Source organism: Rhinolophus sinicus, linkage group LG05 (assembly GCF_036562045.2).
Source record: "Rhinolophus sinicus isolate RSC01 linkage group LG05, ASM3656204v1, whole genome shotgun sequence".
Taxonomy (NCBI): Eukaryota; Metazoa; Chordata; class Mammalia; order Chiroptera; family Rhinolophidae; genus Rhinolophus; species Rhinolophus sinicus.
Window position 1 is genome coordinate 44665768 of NC_133755.1, and position 20962 is coordinate 44686729.

At 33.9% G+C, this 20962-nt stretch overlaps 1 protein-coding gene across 12 annotated transcripts in view; it reads right to left on the reverse strand.

The window, feature by feature from the left end:
* Positions 1-20962, reverse strand: part of WDPCP (WD repeat containing planar cell polarity effector) — a 385676-nt gene that overhangs the window by 146027 nt on the left and 218687 nt on the right. For all 12 annotated transcript variants that reach the window (XM_074332051.1, XM_074332049.1, XM_019717842.2 and 9 more), the window contains 3 exons: positions 17602-18211; positions 7606-7794; positions 4373-4496 (listed from right to left, as the gene is read on the reverse strand). In XM_074332051.1, the coding sequence (XP_074188152.1) occupies positions 4373-4496; positions 7606-7794; positions 17602-18211 (923 nt within the window). The remainder of the gene's footprint in view (positions 1-4372; positions 4497-7605; positions 7795-17601; positions 18212-20962) is intronic.

Consider the following 20962-nt stretch of genomic DNA (forward strand, 5'->3'; position numbering starts at 1 on the left):
AGACCTGGTCTTATATAAGACCCAGTATTATATTATATTATATTATATTATATTATATTATATTATTATATTATATTATATTATACCTGGTATTATACTATACCCGGTATTATATTATATTATATTACATTATATTATATTATATTATATTATATTATATTATATTATATTATACCCGGTCTTACATTATATTAAAATAAGACTAGGTCTTACATTAATTTTTGCTCCAAAAGACACATTAGAGCTGATGGTTCGGCTAGGTCTTATTTTCAGGGAAACACGGTAGAAATCTAATTGGTTAATAACATTTTTAGTTACAAAATGATTTTTGTCTATCATACATATTTTGCATAAGTGAAGAGCCATTTCCAAAAGACTATCTTTATGCCCCCCCCCCTGAATTCTAGTGTAAATACTGACTCCAACATAATATATATTTTCCCTCAAAATCTTAGGATAAAAATTTTCAAAATTGAAGAATATATATTTACCACCTAGATTCTATCACTGCCATTTTATAATATTGTTTTATCACTTATCTATCAATTTCCATTTCTATCCATTAATTCATCTTACTTTTTTACTATACTGCAAAGGAAAATGCAGAGACATCAATACACTTCCCCACAAATATTTCATAAACATAATATTTTTATTCCTTTCCCAACATTTTGCATAGTATTTTATAAGCATTTAAAAAGCATCATGAGAAGGCAGGGTTTTTTTGGAAAAGACAATAATGCTGGAAAAATAGAAGGCGGCAAGAAAAGAGGACGAGTAAATATGAGATGGATTCACACCAGAGAAGAAGCCATGGCATGAGTCTATAGGAGCTGAGGAGGGCTGCTCCGGACAGGACATTGTGGGCATCATTCATGGGATCACCAGAGTCACAGCTGATTCAACGGCACATTATGCGTACAAAGGCCAAAAAGGTGAAAGTAAGGTCTTTTGTTACTCATAACAAGCTCCTTTCAACCACACCTGAGTTCATATTAATGAGGTGACTTTCTGAAAGCCCCTATAGATGGGGCTGGTTATCAGGAGAACCAACCACATGATTAGAGGGTTGGAACTTTCAGCCCCACCCCCAGACATCCAAGAAAGGGAGAGGGGTTGGAGGTTGAATAAATCACCAATGGTCAATGATTTAATCAACGGTGCCCATGTAATGAAGCCTCCATAAATACAAAAGGAGGAGGTTCAGAGAGCTTCTGGACTGGTGAACACATGGAAGTGCTGGGAGAGTGGCAGGCCTGGACAGAATATGGAGACTTTGTGCCCTTTCCCACATAACTTGCCTTATGCATCTCTTCGTCTGGCTATCCATTTGTACCCTTTAAAATATTGGCAATAGTAAGTAAGCTGTTGTCCTGGATTCTGTGAGTGGCTCTAGCAAATTACTGAACCTGAGGAGAGGGTAGTAGAAACCTCCAATTTGTAGCCAAGTAGGACAGAAAATGTGGGTAACCTGAGGACCTATTACTTGTAAATGGTGTCTAAAGTAGGGCCAGACTTGTGGGACTGAGCCCTTACCATGTGGGATCTATGCCAACTTTGGTTAGTGTCAGAACTGAACTGAATTGTAGAATACCTAGCTGCTATCAGAGAATTGGTCAGTGTGTCAGAAGTGTTGTGAGCAGGAGAGAAAAGGAAAACACTGATTTTTTTCTAGATACCTTCTATAGGTAGGAGTCTTCCAACTTAGTGATTTTGTGAATTAGACTGTATCACATCTTTAAAATTTTACTATAATAAACACTATTTAGCTACCATATCAAGACTGTACTTCTACTGATTTCTATCTTTAACATTGGGAGCAATGATTCACATTTATAGAGAGAATTTCTTTATGAAAATTGATCACTTTAAACACATAAAGGTGTCAGGAAAGGACATGAGAAGTAAATTTTAAAGTTTAAATTCATCTGGATTTGGAGAACGGCAGTCAGGATAATTTTTTATACTTTCTAAAGACAAAAAGGCCAAGAAAAAAAAAAGATGTCCGTGGACTTCCTCTACTGTTAAGATACAAACAAAATTGTATACAAAACAATTTATTTAAGTAACTCATACACTATATTTTTCTGTTATCACAAATTCATACTATCACCTCACCCATTATATTGCTGCATGAAATTAAAATTAATGTAATATTTTACTCTTCTTTACCAAAAGAGTCCAATCTGGACTCAATAATCTGATTCATCAGCTTTACCAGTGAGTGATCTTAGGTACATCCCTACTCTACACAGCATCGCTTTTCTTCATCTTCAATTTAAAAATCCCCTATGATAGTCTTTACCATTTAAGACTTATTCCATTATCTAATACTTTTTTTCAGAGTATTAAAATACTGGCTAACCAAAGCGGGTAATGCAATTTTAGCACTTTACAAATACAAAAAAGTATTTGGCTTGTTTCTCTTCCCTTAAGCAGGAGAACTTCTTGGCAGCAGATTAAACAAAAGAATGGTTCCAACTTAAGCTATCTCATTTAATTTCCTCTAAACTTACTTTTCTTTTTTTTATAATACCATGTATAGCTTACTGTCAAAAGAACTAATAAACACTCATTATAACTGCAATAGTAGCAAAGCATGCAAAAAAGAAAACATGAAAAACCTAATATAACCCCAAGGAAAATGTTCAATTCCAGATATAACCACACAGAAAGCTAGAGTCTAATAATGACAATAATAATAAGAGTCACCTCATCAAAGCACATGCAAAAAATAATGAGAATACTGCATTTGAGGAAAATCAATGAACAAAAACAATTGCACATTAGTAGAATAAGTGAATATTAGTAGGATATGAGCATTCTAAGGCCAGCAGCATTATGAAATGTGATGCTTATGTGCAACCAAATCATGGCATAAAGTCAGAGAGGCCAGAAACACACCGAAGGTACCAAGAGCATATTTCCCAAAACATCTGCTTCATTCATGTTAATCTTTTGTGCTCTTCAGGCAGGAGGTGAATTCATTAATTTTCCCTAGAAACAGGGAAAACAAAATAGTAGAGAGGGCAAAGAACAAAGCCCTCAGTCCAAATAAACAACAGCCACAGTATTTTTGGCATATGTTTATATGTAGAAAATGGCCTCATTCAGGGTGAAGAATCTCTTGGAATATGCTAAAGTCATTCAAAAAAGGGGGCAAGATTCAATTACAGATCATAACTCATATATTAACATCTCTCAGCTTCTAAAAAGACTGTTTTCCACAGGTTTCACTGTTGGGTAGAGACAAACGTGCCACTTTATAAATAGTTTACTTATTTGTCAAATGATAATAACCCCTTAACAGGCTGTTCTGAGAAAAAAAGGAGAAATTATACATGAAATTGCTTGAAAGAGTTAAATAAAACTGTAACTGATTGATATTGTAAGTAAAATTAAAAATAAATTCAACTCGATGTAATACTTCCTTTTGGTACATGGAGTTGAAAATTTATTCTGTTATAAAATATATCATATAAAAGTATACAAAATGTATACATTCAACTAAAAGTATAATAATTTTTAATGGACCCTGATATATACTGTGCTTAAGAAACAGACCATTATTAAAACCATGGAGGCTCCCATATGCCTGCTCCTATAAGATTTCTCTTACACACCCTACACTATCCTAGATTTTGTGCTAATCACGTCCTTAATTTCATTTATAGTACTGACACATTTACATGTATTTCTTAACCAGCGATATCTATCACCTGTCTTATCTCTATCCATCCATTCATCCATCAGTTTTTTGAACTTCATATATATGGAATATGCTATACGTGCTTGTCCTTCAACTTCTACAGTATTTCTCTCAGAGTCATGCCTTGATATTACCTAATTTTTCACACAATCCCTAAGGTTAAAGGAATGTATTATACCCATTTAAAGAAAAGAAAATGAAGCGAAATAAAGCAAGCAGCTTGCCACATTATATGAGAGGACAATGGACAAGTCTTACCACAGTAATTTTGAAAGCAGAGCAAACTAATGACTGCCTCAGAGCTTTTTACAGCACATTTGTACCTTTAGCTTCAGTAAAAATAAAACATTTCTCTAGTGCTAGGAGTACAATTAAGTTCTCATTTTTTAAATTGACTTTACATAGCTGGTATTTTTTGCTTTCCTATTAAAGGGAAAGTTATAGTAAAGTGTATTGATGTAAAAGTTTTAAACAATCTTTAAATATTATACATTCCTTAAAAGGAAAACAAGAACGAATTAAATAAAGACCATCAAGGGAAGATTTTTCTCTTAGGATGTGGATTATTAGAAAACAGACAGCCATATTATGGAATATTCTAATTAAGAAGATGGTTCCTTAAATAAGTAATTTAGTCTAACACTAATCAAAGGTAGCATTCACCTGAGCAAGTGGTGGAAGAATCTCCTTGCATATTTGCTGATTTGGTCTCTATATTCCAATATAGTTGTATCCAAGAGTGGTCTTGTTGGAGCATAGAAGGTTCCAAGGCTTGCCTCAAGCTGTGCTGTGGAATTCAAACATAGCAGCACTAAACAAGTGAAACTCCTTCAATTACAACAGAATACTCATGTTTGCAGTCAGTCAGGTTTTGCAAACTTGGATGAAATGTGAGCTTGTTGCAGGAAAGATGAAATTAAAATATGACAGCTGGTACAAAAACAAACCTGTGTATAAACTTTCACTTGAGGCAAAGCTGACAATGACTTTGAGCAACAAAAAGCTGTCAAAACTGAAGAAATCCATAATGAACCAACCTCTCACCACAAATGGGTAATTAAAACAGTGACTCATCAAAGTAACACAGTTTGAACTAGTATTTCCAGTAAAATCAACTCACAGTGTGCTCAACATTTACTCTCTTCAGTTGAAAACAGAAAACTAACCTTTCCACACTGGGAACTGAAATCACTATTAGAAATGTTTAAAAAAATAATACAAATAAAAATAACCTTAATGGAGTAATAATATGTATTACAATTTTAAAGAGACAGTGAAAGTCTCTGTATCTTCCCTCAGTCCTGTCCTAAACAACAAGATTGTTGGTTTTGTCCAAGTGTGAAAGCGAACACCCCTGGGACGGATGGCATGCTAATCTGCTCTTAGTCAACTGATACCTTCCTCGGAAAGAAGGACTGCAGTGCAGGTTTGATAAACCAAAGGGCTGGATGGTGATCAGGAGAAAGGCACATTTTGCCTACTTCACAATTCTACCAAGACATGCCTATGGGGTTGTGTTTCCTCCCAGAAATACCTGGAAGTTACATAATTACCATACTGGTGAGAGTATGACCATATATGAGAACACTACAGTTCACAGTAAGACTACTTATTTTTACGCTACTAACACTGGGTGGAATAAACAATTCTTTATTTAGCAAAATTCTTTAGTTTTAGACATATTTGGGTTTGAAAGTATTAAACACCTCATCAGAGTAATTGCTATGGACTTGGCTAAGCTGTAAGTAATTTCTTTTTTTAATCTCAAATCTAGACAGTAAAGTAAGATGAACTTTAGGGGTATTTTCTTTCAAAGCAGCAGTCAATTTAGATTAAAATTGAATACAGCAATGCTATTGTGAAAACAAGCCAGATTCTCTTGCCATTGCTTGTTTTCTTGACAGCATGTTTTGTACATCTGAAATGTTCAAGCCTACATGGAATACTCGTAACTCCCAGCAGAGTTACAGATTCATCAGATAGCCCAGCTTGATGTTTAAGGCAGAAATGAAGATCTCAAAGATAACCACAATACAGCTACAAATAAAAGAGCTCACTGGGTACCACTAATAAAAGGAAAACAAATTACCATGTCAAATTTGTTAGGTTCAGAGAGAATAAATCTCAATAGAGAAGAATTCTGAATGTTTTAGAATTGTGTTTTGCAGTTACTTGGGTGAAACTGCATATACCTACTTAAAATGTACATATTCTGATAACCCAGCATCATGCAAGTATTTTATTTTAATAGCCTAGTATCATACAAGCTTTTCATTTCCCTATCTCCCCAATATGTTTCCTTAAAAATATACTTTATTAAAGCAAGAATCTGATAATGCCCATTTGTGAATTCCCTAATAATCTGTCTTACAACACAGGAATTTTACAATACAAATTCACTAAGGTGCTAGCAATTTCTCAGTGACCTGAGTGACAGTAAATATTTCACCTTCTCCATATTTGTTCAATTGTAAATTTAGGATCTCTTATGTAGATCGTGTGTACCATAACAGGCTTTCTTCAGGAACTCTTCTTTTTTTCCCTACTATGTATCCAATTACTGAGATAACTGCAGGCAGAAATATTACAGTAATACCTAGTACCTAAAATTTTGCAGTTATACTCTTTTTATTTTTAACTAATATCCATCGGGTACCTAATACGGGCCAAGCACTGTGCTAGGCATTTTCTCACTGTAGAAATACTGGAATCTCCATAGATGGGTTGGAGTACTCCCAAAAAGCACATTCAATTAACATTAAATAAATATGTATTGTGAGCCTCCTGTGAGTTGGGCCACATCCCATGATGCAAACTTCCTGAAGGAACATGTTCTTATTATTTTTCTCTAAAATTACTAAAATCAAGGCTATATACAGAATTCTATCAAAACAATTTGTTTACTTTGGAAACATACTAAAATGGAGTAAGAAAATCAATAAACATGCAAAGAAAATAGTAGGGAAAAAAGGCTCTCCAGTAGACCTTTTAACACATTTCCTTTTTTCCCTACCTTGTAAATTACCTAGGGAGTTTCTCATTAGCCATGATTTCCCAACACTGATGTCAATGTTTATTGCAAAGATTTGAAATAAAGATGCAAATGAAAAAAATGTTTAGGTGTATTTTACATTAATTAAGTAAGTAAATCATAACAAAAATAACATGCTGGATAAATGGCAAATATAAAAACTGATTTCATTATTGTATGTAACACATATTTTTTCCCTTTAAAAACAAAACAAAAAAAACCCAGTATCTTATCTATCTTTGACAATAAACATCTGAGATCCCATGGGCAAAATTACTTACTGATGGGAGGGAAATCCAAGCAGGCAGAAGGTAGGGGGTATCAGAACTGCAAGCTAGAATGAAAACAAGGAGCAGCCTGGGCTACAATTCTGACACTGACACACACACACACACACACACACACACACACACACACACACACTGGTAAGGACTATTGTCTGGACAAAGGACTTGGGGTGTGAAGAGAAAAATATTGATGTCTAAAGTGAAGGAAGAATAAGGACCTTTGTTTGGGACCCTTTGTCTACCAGACTCTAGAGAGTACATGAAATTCTTGATCAAAGTTTGAAATCTGAGTATATTCCACACGTGAACTTAGGCTGAAATACACAATGATTGCATTGTGAGTTCCAACACAGGTACATAACAGAAAAGTTGTTCTTTATGTTGATAAATACCATACATTAAGTACCATATGGGAGTAATTATCTGGTATCTGATCTTGCTAGTTTTAATAGGGCATTAACATTTTTGTCTTATAATCTCCAATAACATAACTCAAAAATCCTCAAAAAATAACTGATTCAATAAAATGTACTTCATGTATACAAAATCCCATTTATGAAATATATTTCAAGTCTGACCTTCTCTTTCTGGAGTGAGCTTTTGTCTAAGAAGATGGTTTACAATGGCACTCATGCTGATAAAGCACTGGTGGCCCAGTGTGTCCCAGTTCATACTGCTCAGTATGTTTATCGCCTCATAGATCTCATCATAGTGAAGGTACTGGGAGACGATGTCTACCAGGCCCAGCTGTCCTCGCGTGAAGATACCTGCCACAAAAAAAACGTAAAATCAAGTAAATCCTTTAACAATAAAAAGTAGAATAACAAAAACAGAGTTAACTTTTCTATAAAGGAAAAATACAGTAACCATTTCTTGCATAAGTGCTAGAAATGTGGCATTTGTGGGTCCAAGAATAATATGGCTCTGCGGTTAAATCTTCATTTTAAATAACACTACCAACTCTATCTAGCTTACCCTAATCATTTCAGCACATGTTAACTAATTTATACTCTCCATAATCAAACTGCTTAGAATAAAAGTGAATAAGCATGAGATGAATTTTTAGGTAGACCATAATAGCTAACTCTATTTTTCCCATCAATTGTTTAGGCCTCTGTTACCGTGTTTCCCCGAAAATAAGACCTAGCCAGTCATCAGCTCTAATGCATCTTTTGGAGCAAAAATTAATATAAGACCTGATCTTATTTTACTATAACATAAGACCGGGTCTTTGATATGATATGATATGATATGATATGATATGATATGATATGATATGATATAACATAACATGATATAAATAATATGACATAACATAATATAACATGACATAACATAATATATACCAGGTCTTATATTAATTTTTGCTCCAAAGGACACATTAGAGCTGATTGCCCGGCTAGATCTTATTTTCGGAGAAACATGGTATATACATTTAAAAACAGGATTTTGATGTGAACAAAATTATTATTGACTATCATTAGTTCTAAATTGTATCTAGTCTTTAGCCCATGTACTTGGGGGGGTGGGTAGGTACAAATACCCATGACAAATATAATGTGACTATATAAATGCTTTTAACTGTTTTTATTAATGGGTACTCTCAATTGATAGTTTCTTCATAGATACCACATACCAATTTATTTTAAATTGGCATTAAGAGATTATTCTCTTCTATTAAAGTAAGAAATTACTTTAATCAATAGCAGTATTAATCCTGCTTTGATCCCCTTCACAACTAATATTTGTTATAAAATACCTTGGTAAATTATAAATACATTTGTTTATCCTTTTAAAATGAAAGAAAATCCACTTCTAATCTTAGAGGAACAAGAACACAAAACACATGGGGGAGTATTCTGTTCTAGTTTTATTTTAAATGAGACCTGGCTTATCTCATTTGAAACTAACAATTTCTGTGTAATTAAATGACAATAAACACTAGGGCTTTTAAGCAGGTTGTTATTTTAAAAATTTTTTTCAAAATGTCCGGTTATAAAATATTTTTTTCTTCAGCCAATGTTTATGGATTTGAGAGAGTCTACAAAAACTTCTCGGTACAAATAATCATAAAGCTAAATGAGAAAATGTATGTGAAACTATTTATAAGCTGTAAAGTACATAAAGTATTACTGCAATTCTTTTCATTACTAGCATCATCATCATCATCATCTAACTGCAATAGTTATAGGTTTCAGGATTTTAAAAAATATATTAGTGCATGAGAAAAATGCCAAAATGCTTCGTAGTAACTTCTGGTCACATCAAAATGTGAACTTGTGCTATGTCTAGCAGGACTCAGCTTGATAGCGAATCTGGGGAATTGCCTTGACTACTGAGCAATAAAACTTTACTATTCTTTGTTGTGTTGGTAGAATCCATGAATGCTACTGTCCAAAAACCTTCATTAGCCTGCAGTCAAGCACGGGAAGTCCTCATAAATCAGGGTGGTTCCTTAGCAGTAGATATTAATGTGTAGAAACTTTGCAGGAAACTGAAAATATCTGAAAATCTGTTGACTGTATCTATAGCCTATGCAATACTTCTCGCAAAAAAAAAGAACTGACTTTTGAGAAGAAAAGCTAACATATAATATAAACAAAATCAAATTGTGCAAAATGTGATAGAGAAAAATCTTTAAAAGTAGCCAAAAAAGGACACATAATGTACAAAGATATGAACTGCAAATTTTAATTCTGAAATTACGCAAGCCAGCAGACAACAGCAAGACATTTTTTAAATGTTGAGAGAGAAAAATGAGTTAACCTAAAATTCTACTCCTTTATAATAAAGAGTTGAAAATTCATGAAGATAATCTAAATGCACCTAACAACAGAGCTCTGAAATAATAAAGCAAAAACTGATAGAACTAAAAGGAGAAAAAGTCAATTCTACAACTATAGTTGGAAATTTCAGCACTTCTCTCTCATTAGTTGAGAGAACACATACACAGAAAATCAGTAAAAACAGAAAATACTTGAATAACACTATCAGTGATTTTGACCTAATTGACATATATAAAACACTTCCCACAACAACAGAATACACATTCCTTTTAAGTATACAAAGAACATCAACCAAGATGGGGCATATTCTGAGTGATAAAACAAACCTCAGTAAATTTAAATGTTTTAAACTAATACAGAGTACATTCTCTGACCACAACAGAATTAGATATCAATACAGAAAGATACCTGGAAAATATCCAAATATTTAGAAATTAACAAACATTCTTCCAAATAATCTATGAGTCAAAGAAGAAATTGCAAAGTAAATTAGAAAATATTTTGAAATAAATAAAAATTAAAATACTCGTATAACATCAAAATTTGTAAGATGTGATTATGGCAGTACCTAGAGGGAAATTTCTAGCTTTAAATGCTTCAATTAGAAAAGAAGAAAGGTCTAAAATCAACAATCCAACCTTCCACAATATGAACCTAAGGAAAGAAGAGTAAATTGTCCTAAAATAAAAGGAAATAATAAAAATAAGAAATAGAAACTAAACAAAGACTAGGGAAAAGAGAGGAACTCAAAAGCTGATTCTTTGAAACGATCAGTAAAATTGACCAACCTCTGCCTAAATTGAGAAAAAGAGAGAGAAGATACAACTTACCAATATCAAGAATAATCACTACAGAACTAGACATTAAAAAATGAGTGGATATAACTATACACAAATAAAAATAAATGAAATGGTTCCTTGAAAGACTTAAAACTATCAATGCTCATTCAAAAAGGAATAGATAACCTTCATTATTTGGATTTGAATTTGTAGTTAAAAAAAAAGAAACAAAACTTTTAAATACATGTACACACACAACCTGCATATCCAGATGCCTTCACTGGTCAATTCCCTCAAACTAAAGAGGAAATGATATCAATTCTACAAAACTCAAAATGTAAGCAGAGGGAACAGTTCCCAACTTATTTCATGATGTTAGCATTATACTGATACCAAAAATGACAAAAATATTACAGGAAAAGGAAAAGAAAACTACATACCAATATCTCCCATAAACAGATACAAAAACTATTAGCAAAATATTAGCCAAACAGTAATATATTAAATAGATAATACATCATGAACAAGAGAGATTTGTCCCACAAACACGAGGCTGCTGAAACATCTAAAAATAATCAATACAATTCACTATGTGACAACCCCTTCCCTACCATGTAATCACTTCAATAGATGCAGAAAAAGCACTTGAAAAAAATTCAACATCCACTCAAGACATCTCAGCAGACAAGGAATGGAAGGGGACTTCCTTAACCTAATAACATCATACTTATAGTGAAAGATTAAATGCTTTCCATTAAAGATTGGAAACAAAGCAAGAATGTCTTTTCTTGCCATTTCTATCTAATATATACTGGAGGAACAAGCTAGTATAATAAGGGAAGAAACAAAATAAAAGGCATGCAGGTCGGATAAGAAGATGTAAAACTATTTTTAATTGCAGTTGTCATAATCATCTATATAGAAAATCCTATGGAATCTATGAAAAAGTTCCTAGAGGTAAGACATGAATTTAAAAGGGTTCTAAGATACATGGTTATATTTTAAATTTTTATTTGTATATAATCCCAATGAACAATTAAAAACTGTAATTAAGAATACTATTTTAACAGCATCCAAAAACATGAACAAAATATGTACAAGATCTTTACACTTAAAACACTACTGAGAGAAATTAAAGAATACCTGAACAAATGGAGACAAATACTGTGGTTATAGACCAGGAAACTCAATATTGTTAAATTGTTATTCCACCCCAAATTGATCTATAGATTCAAAATAATCCCAATCAAAAATCTATGAGGTGTTTTTGCAGAAACTGACAAGTCGGTTTTAAAATTTATATAGAAATTCAAATATCTAGAATAGCCAAAACAATTTTGAAATAGAAGAACAAAGTTGGAGGACTCATAGAATCTGATTTCAAGACTTCTGTAAAATCACAGTAATTAAGACAGTGTGGTACTCCTTTAAGTACAGACATCTAGATCAGTGAAAGAGAAAACAGTCTATTCATAGACACACATACATAGGGTCAAGGTAATTCCATGGAGAAGGGATCATCTTTCCAACAGTTGGTGCTGGAACAATTGAATATTTATATTAAAAAATTAATTTCAACCCATGCCTCACACCATATGAAAAATATTAATTTGAAATAGACCATAGACCTAACTGTAAGAACTAAAACAATAAAACTTCTAGAAGAAAACAGGATTAGACAAAGATATCTTAGGCCATAAAAAAGCAGAAGCCATAAAATAAAGAAATTTAAGAACTGGTTTTCATTGAAGTTAAAAACTTCTGCTACCTAAAACACTGTTAAGACCATGAAAAGGTAAAGTACAGGCTGGAAGACAATATTCACAATGCTAGTATCTTACAAAAGACTTATATTCAGAATATACAAAAACTCTTACTATTCAGTAATAAATAATCAAATTAAATTTGGGCAAAATATTTGAAGCTATACTTCATCAGAGAAGATACATGGCAAATAAGCTCAGAAAAAGATGCTCAGCTCTAATAGTCATCAGGGAAATGCAAATTAACATCACTACACACCCACTAGAATGGCTTAAATTAAGAAGACCATTAATGTCAAGTGTTACTGAGGATGTGGAGCAACTGCAACTCCAGAATAGTCCATTGCTTCTTAAGTTAAACATACACTTAGCATATGGCACAGCCATTCTACTCTTAGGTTATTCCCAAGAGAAATTAAGATATATGTCCATACAAAGACCTGTACATTAGCTTCGATCTGGAAACAACCCAAAAGTCCATCAACATGTGAAAAGATACACAAATTGTGGTTTATCTATATAATGGAATACTACTCAGTAAAGGCAGATTTACAGATATGCACACCAATAGGAAAGATTTTCACATGCCGAGAGAAAGCAAGACACAAAAGAGTATTTTATGAGTTCATTTCTATGAAATTCTAGAAAAAGCAAATCTAGTATGTCATAACAGAAACTGGATCAATGCTCTTCAGCTTTGAAGGGGACAGGGATTGACTGCAAATGGCCTGAGAGAATTTTGGGGGGTGATGGAAATGTTCTGTATCTTGGTTGTGGTGGTAATCATAGGAATATATACATTTGTCAGAACTCACTGAATTGTATATTAAGACAGGTACATTTAATTTTATGTAAATTATACCTCAATAAACTTGAATTAAAAATCCATCATCTCTCTAGTTTGAAGAATACAGAATGCTGTCTCGAGTAGCAGTCCATTTGAAATGATATAATATCGAATTTTAAGATGACTAGGAATATGACAAAGTATCTGACATTTCTTTCCAGCAATAAATTACCACCAATTACCACCTGGGTAAAGTATAATATTTAAATAACTCATTAAAAATAACTCTTTTGAAGAAAGAATACTTCTTACAAAATTGCTAAGAGAAAAATCATACTATTTTTTTTTTTAATTAGTTTCAGGTTATACTAGTTTTTTAGTGACAGACACGCACACACACACACGTTGCCTCTGATTTTCAAAATCTTATGAGAGGGAAGATGTTTTATTTCTTAATGTTAGCACTTGAACATTTAACCTTTTCCCAACTTTCCAGGCTCTGTGAGAGCATTGCAGAGGCAAACTAGGTAGATGGAATACTATTAACATCACCACGGGAAAGAGGGAGCGTGAGAGCACATGGAGTGACTGGGGAGTTAGGTACATTAGTGCAGCCCAGCTGGGGAGATGAAGCCTGAGAGGCAGACAGGGGCTTATCAACTACTGAAGGATTTCAGGCTGGAGAATCCATGACCAAAACTGCACTATTAGATTAATCTGAGGGGTGGGGGGAAGGAAGGCAAAGATGGGAAGATAAGAAGGCAGAAGATTACAGAGGGCCACTGATTAATCATGGTAAAACAGGAAAGATCTAGATTAAGTTAATGATAGCAAGGTTGAATAGAATGTTATTGACAGTATTTAGAAGGCAGAACTGATTGGATATGGCATTAAGGGTGAGAGGATTCCAGGATGACTTTGGACTTGGGATTTTATCTGAATAACTGCACCATCCACCAAAATGGAGAATACAGAACTAGGTTTGGAAACAAAGACATTGACCTCTTTCTTGTCTGTACGTAATGAGTCTGAGGCTCATTACACCCTCTTGTGTACATCCAAGGCGAGGTATCCAGCAAGCCAGGTGAGTACGTGGCTGTGGAGTCAGGTGTGGTCTGGGCTGAAGTCAGAGATGAGACAGCAAAATAAAAAAATAAACTCTCAATCTGTATAAAATGAGAGCTAAAAACGGGACCTTAGAGAGCCTCAACATTTCACAAGTAGGCAGAAACGCATAAAAATGTGACAGAAAGTTGCATCTGGGGTCACAGAAGGCAAGTATGATAAGGGTTCAATGACAGTGGAAGTAATCATCAACCATCAAATGCTGAGAAGTCATTAAATAAATAAGAGCAATACACATATCAAGTATCATGTTTCCCTGAAAATAAGACCTAGCCAGACAATCAGCTCTAATGTGTCTTTTGGAGCAAAAATTAATATAAGACCCGGTATTATATTTATATTTATATTAATTATATTATATAAGACCTGGTATTAATTTATTGTAAGACAAGGTCTTATATAATATTATAGTAAGATAAGACCGGGTCTTATATTAATTTTTGTTCCAAAAGACGCATTAGAGCTGATTGTCCATCTAGGTCTTATTTTCAAGGAAACACAGTAGCAAGATTTGTATGGGGAGCAGGAAGGGTCACAAAGTAAAGGTGTCAAAGGGAATGTTGTAGGATCCAGAGTGGAAGTAGTGGTGGAATTAGTCTTGGACATGAGGAAGGGCTCCTCTTCCACTGAAATCAGACGATTTATGTACATGTAGGTAAGTGGTGCTTAGTTGGTTGGGTGGGAGGTGAGTGGCTGAGGAGAAGATGAACTTAATGAAGAGCCAAATAAAAGATGAGATTCTCTGTCGATGGGGCAGGGAGCTAACCGTGTGAATTTAAAGAGAGCAATGAAGGTTGAAAAGGTACTGTTGAGAATGGAGAAGCTTTAATATCTCAGTAATATAATTAGGGACTCCTTTCAAATAATTAACCTCAGTCTATATATGTGAAAATATGAAATAATGATTGTCAGGTAAAGATATTATGGTTACATATTGTTTTGTATGAAATAGTACTTCTTGGATTCTAAATGGGAGGATGACACTTCTAGCTCCCTCCTGAAGAAGACATGTTCTTCAATTATTCTAATAATAGTGGTGATGGCCTTTTAATCCCCATTGCATTTGATCGATGATTACAAAGATTTAGAATGGAAGCTCTAGCCTTGGAACAGTTTTCCTTCAACATTAAATTAACTGACCTCTTCTAAGTGTCAAACTCCAAAAATCTTAGCACATTGGCACAAACCACTGCCACGTTTACATATGACAACGTTCTATTTTAAACTATGATCTATCTCAGCTTCTTAAATTGCAAGCTATACCTTTCATGTCAAAAATTCCAAAGGCTTGCATAACAAGCATATGAAAAAAAATCTCATAAATGCTCCCTAGTAGGGAAACTGCACATGCAACTACCTGTTTATATATGCAGTAACTTGAATTATACATGAAAATTCCACATGGATGCCCAGAATCAGCACTGTGTTAATTCAAGAAGTATATTAAAATTTTTGGATGTATTTAGTAGCAGATCCTAAGAAAAATCTGTCATTTAAATGGGGTTTTCTTTAAAAAGAGAGAGAGAGAGACAGAGAGAGAGAGAGAGCGAGAGAGAGCTGCTAGTTGGAATCTACTGTTTCAAGGAATCTACTCTTTCTAAGGAGAAAAAAAATAATCTGTAATAAACATTAATCTTATAATATATTTTTAAAATCCTAGGAAACTCCATATTTAGGTCTTTTAAAGAGACTGTGAAACTTCCCTATCCTATAAAACGTAAGATTCGTATTAAAAATAAAATTTAAGTGACAAATGTCAGTTGCAGAAGTTATCACCTTTTCATTTGAATGCTTGACTTCTATTGGATAATTCTCTTCCAAGAGACCTTCTTGGGAAAAAGAGGTGACAGCCAACTCATTGCCTAATTGATTTAGGAACAGTGCCTAGGGAGACAGTCCAATTAAGTTTACAAGCTGGCAATTAGCAGGAAGCCCTCTAAATCCCTACACCAAGAGCCTGTTTACTTTAGTAAGAAGGCAAATGTGCTAGAGATAGGAAGAGAAAGCTGTGCTTTTTGCAAAAGCTGTTGTGAGTAGGCCCATAAGGGATGGCTGGAGAAAAGCTAGGTACATGTGGGCAGACAGCCTTCTGTTTGACAGGTAACTAGGTAATTTATAAAAGGGTGTGTGTGTGTGTGTGTGTGTGTGTGTGTGTGTGTGTGTGTGTTTTAACAGACATGCAAAACATCTAACATCCACTTTAATGAGTGTTGTATATGAAGACATACAACTGTGAAACATGCAGTGGGGCAAAGCAGACCTCGATAATCTCATAATAAATGAGATTCCAAACATTTTTTTCTTGGACAATATTAACATTACAAATAGATTTATTTGTATTTTTATTATGTGACAAAACATAGCCCTTATAATATCCATTATATTTTTCAGGTTAATCAAGTCATTTTCACTAGATTTATTTCATAAATTTCAGAAGCAAGTAGATCCATAAAAAAACAAAGTAAACTGACAGCTATTTTCTAAACACTAAAATGTCTTAGAAACTTAACTTCGTGCCACCGAGCCAAATTTTGTAAGGGGTTTTAAATGTATTTATTTTTCTATGTTTTTAAGTAGCAGTAATGTGCTTTAATTAAAATCTTTTTTTTAAACCTAAGTGAGTTTCTTTCAAGAATGTTAAATTATACAAAACTACCTAAAGAATATCATATATTCCAGGGCATAGGTGGTAATGTAAAATTACAAAGACAACTAAATCATCATAATAAAATTTTGTTTTAATGTTTCCTGATTGAAATGGTCTATATTAATATACAATTTTCATAATATTGATAAATCTTTTTCAATATTTTTATCTAAAAGGGAAACAAAAAAAGTTATTCAAATATATTTAGCAATTCTAATTAAACATTTGCTTTCTCTTCCAAAACACTTGCTTTAAACAATTCCAATCTGGGAAGCAATGGACACCTATAATCTAAAATAATTTTGATAGAAAAAGTATTACATTCCTGCTACACAGAATTTTTAATGGGCATATTGAGTGCTTTTAAAATATTCACACACCTATTTATTAAGGAATTTTTTTAGTAGACAGCTTATTTTGATAAGTATCAAATGTGAAGGTTCAGGCTTTTTATTCATCACAATGAATAATTAGCACAATTTCTAAATACTTCAATATCTAATGTTCCTTGACATTTAAAAAATCATCCACAAAGCTTTCTTAAAGAAACTATATAAAATGTTTGAGAGGCAAGCATATTTATGGGATGACAAATAGGAAATCTACTTTCTAAGACTTGTTTTAGTGTCTTAATTATAATATAACCATCATAAACACTTTACTTACTCACCAACTTCTTTGACTTACCAAATTTAAACAAAAGTACACCCAAAGGTCCTCTGTCAAATCTGAGGAAGAGGAGATCATAGATGTCCCCACTTTCAGGCTTCTGAGAAACAACTTGCGGAGCTATCCACTGCATTTGAACAAGACTGCTGGAAACATCAAAACATTTATTGAATTGCAGAGTCTCCCTGGGTGAGCGGTCTTCAGCCAAGAGCTGGATGTGAATAGGGGATAGAGCCATATCAAAAATTTGCAGCTCTCCTTGGCTGCTGCCAACTAGCAGAATTGTGCCACTTGGGTGGCAGCTTATTAATGAAGGCAAAAGTTCAGCCTGGGCTAAGAGAGTCACTCTACGGTGAGTTTCATAAAGAATTACTGAAGAATCTTCACAGCCCAGAATCAGTTTGTCTTCAGTAACATTCCTGCAACAGCTAATGGCCTTTGATCTTAGTGGTATTCTGGTGACTGAGACACACTGGATTTTGTTCCGAACACATTCATAGATGCAACTGTCAGCCATGGGCTTTTTGTCTACACTGATGGAGTGCTCCACTGTCAACACCTGATAAGTCTGTTTGGTGCCAAAGCGAACATCCAGTGGATCCCATTCTGTGCGGACAGAACTCAGAACCTGTAAGAAATGTATATAGTATGTTCACATAGACCTTAGTATTTCTTCAGCTGTAATACATGGGCCTGCATATTAATACAGTATCCTTTTGAAGGACATCAATTATTACTTTAAACATCATCAAGATCTAAGTATGTATGTCTGTGTATAAAATCTCAAATAGAACACATATGTGATATGTAATAGCACAGGTGCAGAAATTAAACTATTAGATTTTAACTTGAACACTTTATTTTAGAAAGCCTGTTAATAACTAACAGACAAGTATGTCCCACAGTATACAAAAACTAACTAAGGTAGGTTTTTAGTAAAATAATATGCTTAGCAGAATATCTAAAATTATTAGAAGTCTTATTTTTAAAAGGATGAATAGAAAGAACTTGAAACAGTTTAGCTAATCTCCTTCTCACCCACTATCCTTTCCAATTCTGAAATTTTTGGTACATCATTTACTAGAAATATATTTCTAATTAGTAGGGCAGGATAGGCAAAGGAAAAAACATCAGAAGCCTACTGACAATTTTATAGAAATATTTTACTATCAGAAAAGATATGAAGGGTTAAGTAGACAAATGACCAACAGAAAAAATAATGCAATGCACTGATTTAAAATAATAATAAAAAACAATTAAGACCTGGTAAGTAATATGAATTGTCAATACCTGTGAAGCAAAAATTTTAAAAAGCATCTTTGGTGTTAAAAGGTACAAGAAATACCAAGACAGAAAAAAATAAAACAACAGGCCATTGGGCTTATTTATATAATGCAGGAGACCAAGGATCTGGAGAATAGAATTAAAGTGGTATTAAATATTTTCTAACACTTTGTCAAAATCTTCAAAAGCAGATGCAGAAACATTAAAGGCACACTTCTACACATGATAAAATCTCATAGAACTACCAACACACATACAAAAATGCATGTAAAATCTGATGAAATCCAACTAAGGCCTCTTTCTGAGTTAACAGTATTGTACCAAGGGCATTTTCCTGCATATGACAATGCACTATAGTAACATGAGATACTATCATTGGGGCAAACGGGGAAAAGTACAGGAAGGGAATTCGCTTTTAGCAATTTTAGCAATGACTTCAGTAGTTTCTTGAGAGCCAAACTATTTCAAAATTAAGTTATTTTTTTAAAAGGCACCAAATACATCCATAGTACATAGTGCTGCCTTGGGGAAGAGGGGTTGATGTGAATTAAAAAAAAAAAAATCATCCTATACATCATTACCAAACTAATCTTCTTAAACTAAATGTTTTTACTCTCACTTCCTGGTTCAAACCCTTCATTGGTTACCCGTCCAACTAATGAATTTTTATTCCCTTGCCTGGAATGCAAGAGTTGTAGGACTCATATCTAACTCCTTCCCTCCTTCACACTCTCTTTGCTTGTTTTTCTTTTTTGTCTTATAAACACCCTGTTTCCCCGAAAATAAGACCTAGATGGACAATCAGCTCTAATGCGCCTTTTGGAGCAAAATTAATTTAAGACCCGACATTATATTAATTATATTATATTATATTATATTATATTATATTATATTATATTATACCCGGTCTTATACTAAAATAAGACTGGGTCTTTTATTAATGTTTGCTCCAAAAGATGCATTAGAGCTGATTGTCCAGCTAGGTCTTATTTCGGGGAAACATGGTATTTGAATATGAGTTATATGCCAGGCACTGGTCCTGTGTCCTGGGGATATAGACGTTAAGTCTTCATCCTCAGAGAACATACACTCTATTGGCTAAAGACAAGCAAACAATTCACAAGCAAATATCTATCCATAGGATGTTAGTGATCCTATATGCATATTTCCCAAGTACTATTAAGAAAAATAAAGCAAAGTAAGCGGAATAAGGAGCAGCAGGAGTGGGGAGGAGAGTTTATATAGAGAGGTCAGGACAGGCCTTTCTGATAAAGGTGACCTGAAAGAAGTGAAGGGTGAGCCATGCAGCCATTTGGTAGAAGAGAGCTCTGGGCAGAAGAAATAAACATCCTGAGTTGGGGCTCTTGGCCTGATCAAGAAACAACAAGAGACAGACCAGGCTAGAGAAGAGGAGAAAGGAAGAAAGTAGGTAGTGGGAATTGGGGAAGGGAAACAAATTATGTAGTAGTAGCTTGTAGGTTACTTTGTAGGGACTTTTGGCTTTTTCTCTAAATGAGATGAGAAGCCGTAAGCAAAGGAGGGACAGGATCTGACTTGCAAATTCTGGTGCTATCTCCTAGTTTCCCCCTCATTACTGTGAGTTCAAACTAAAACGTGCCCTGCATTTTCCCAGCTCTGTAACTTGTTAAATTAATTAAATGAGGAGGCTATTAGCCTGATGTGGCTCTAATGCCCTGGGGGCCTACATAAAGCAAACCAAAATCTAGGCCTGTAAGTGCCTCAAAGTTACAAAATCAAAACGCTAAGGACAACCAGTCACAAGTAGCCAACTAGGCTTTAAGCTATAGTCCATCAAATAATTTCCTTTCTTTGCTTCTGCACTTTCACTGTCTAAGCCTTTCCCCTAGCCTCTGGAGTGGAGCGTTCCTAGCCACTTCCAGTTTGGTGCTGCCTGATTGGAATTGATTTTTGCTCAAATATACTCTCAAATTTTTTAATATGTCTCAGTTTGTCTTTTAACAACTTCACTTATGTCCTCTGCCTGAAACCCACACTCTTCACCTTGAGACTCAGTTTTTTCCTTACAACTACACTCACCTTGAAAATGGTATCCCAGTTTCCGGTTCCTTCCAGC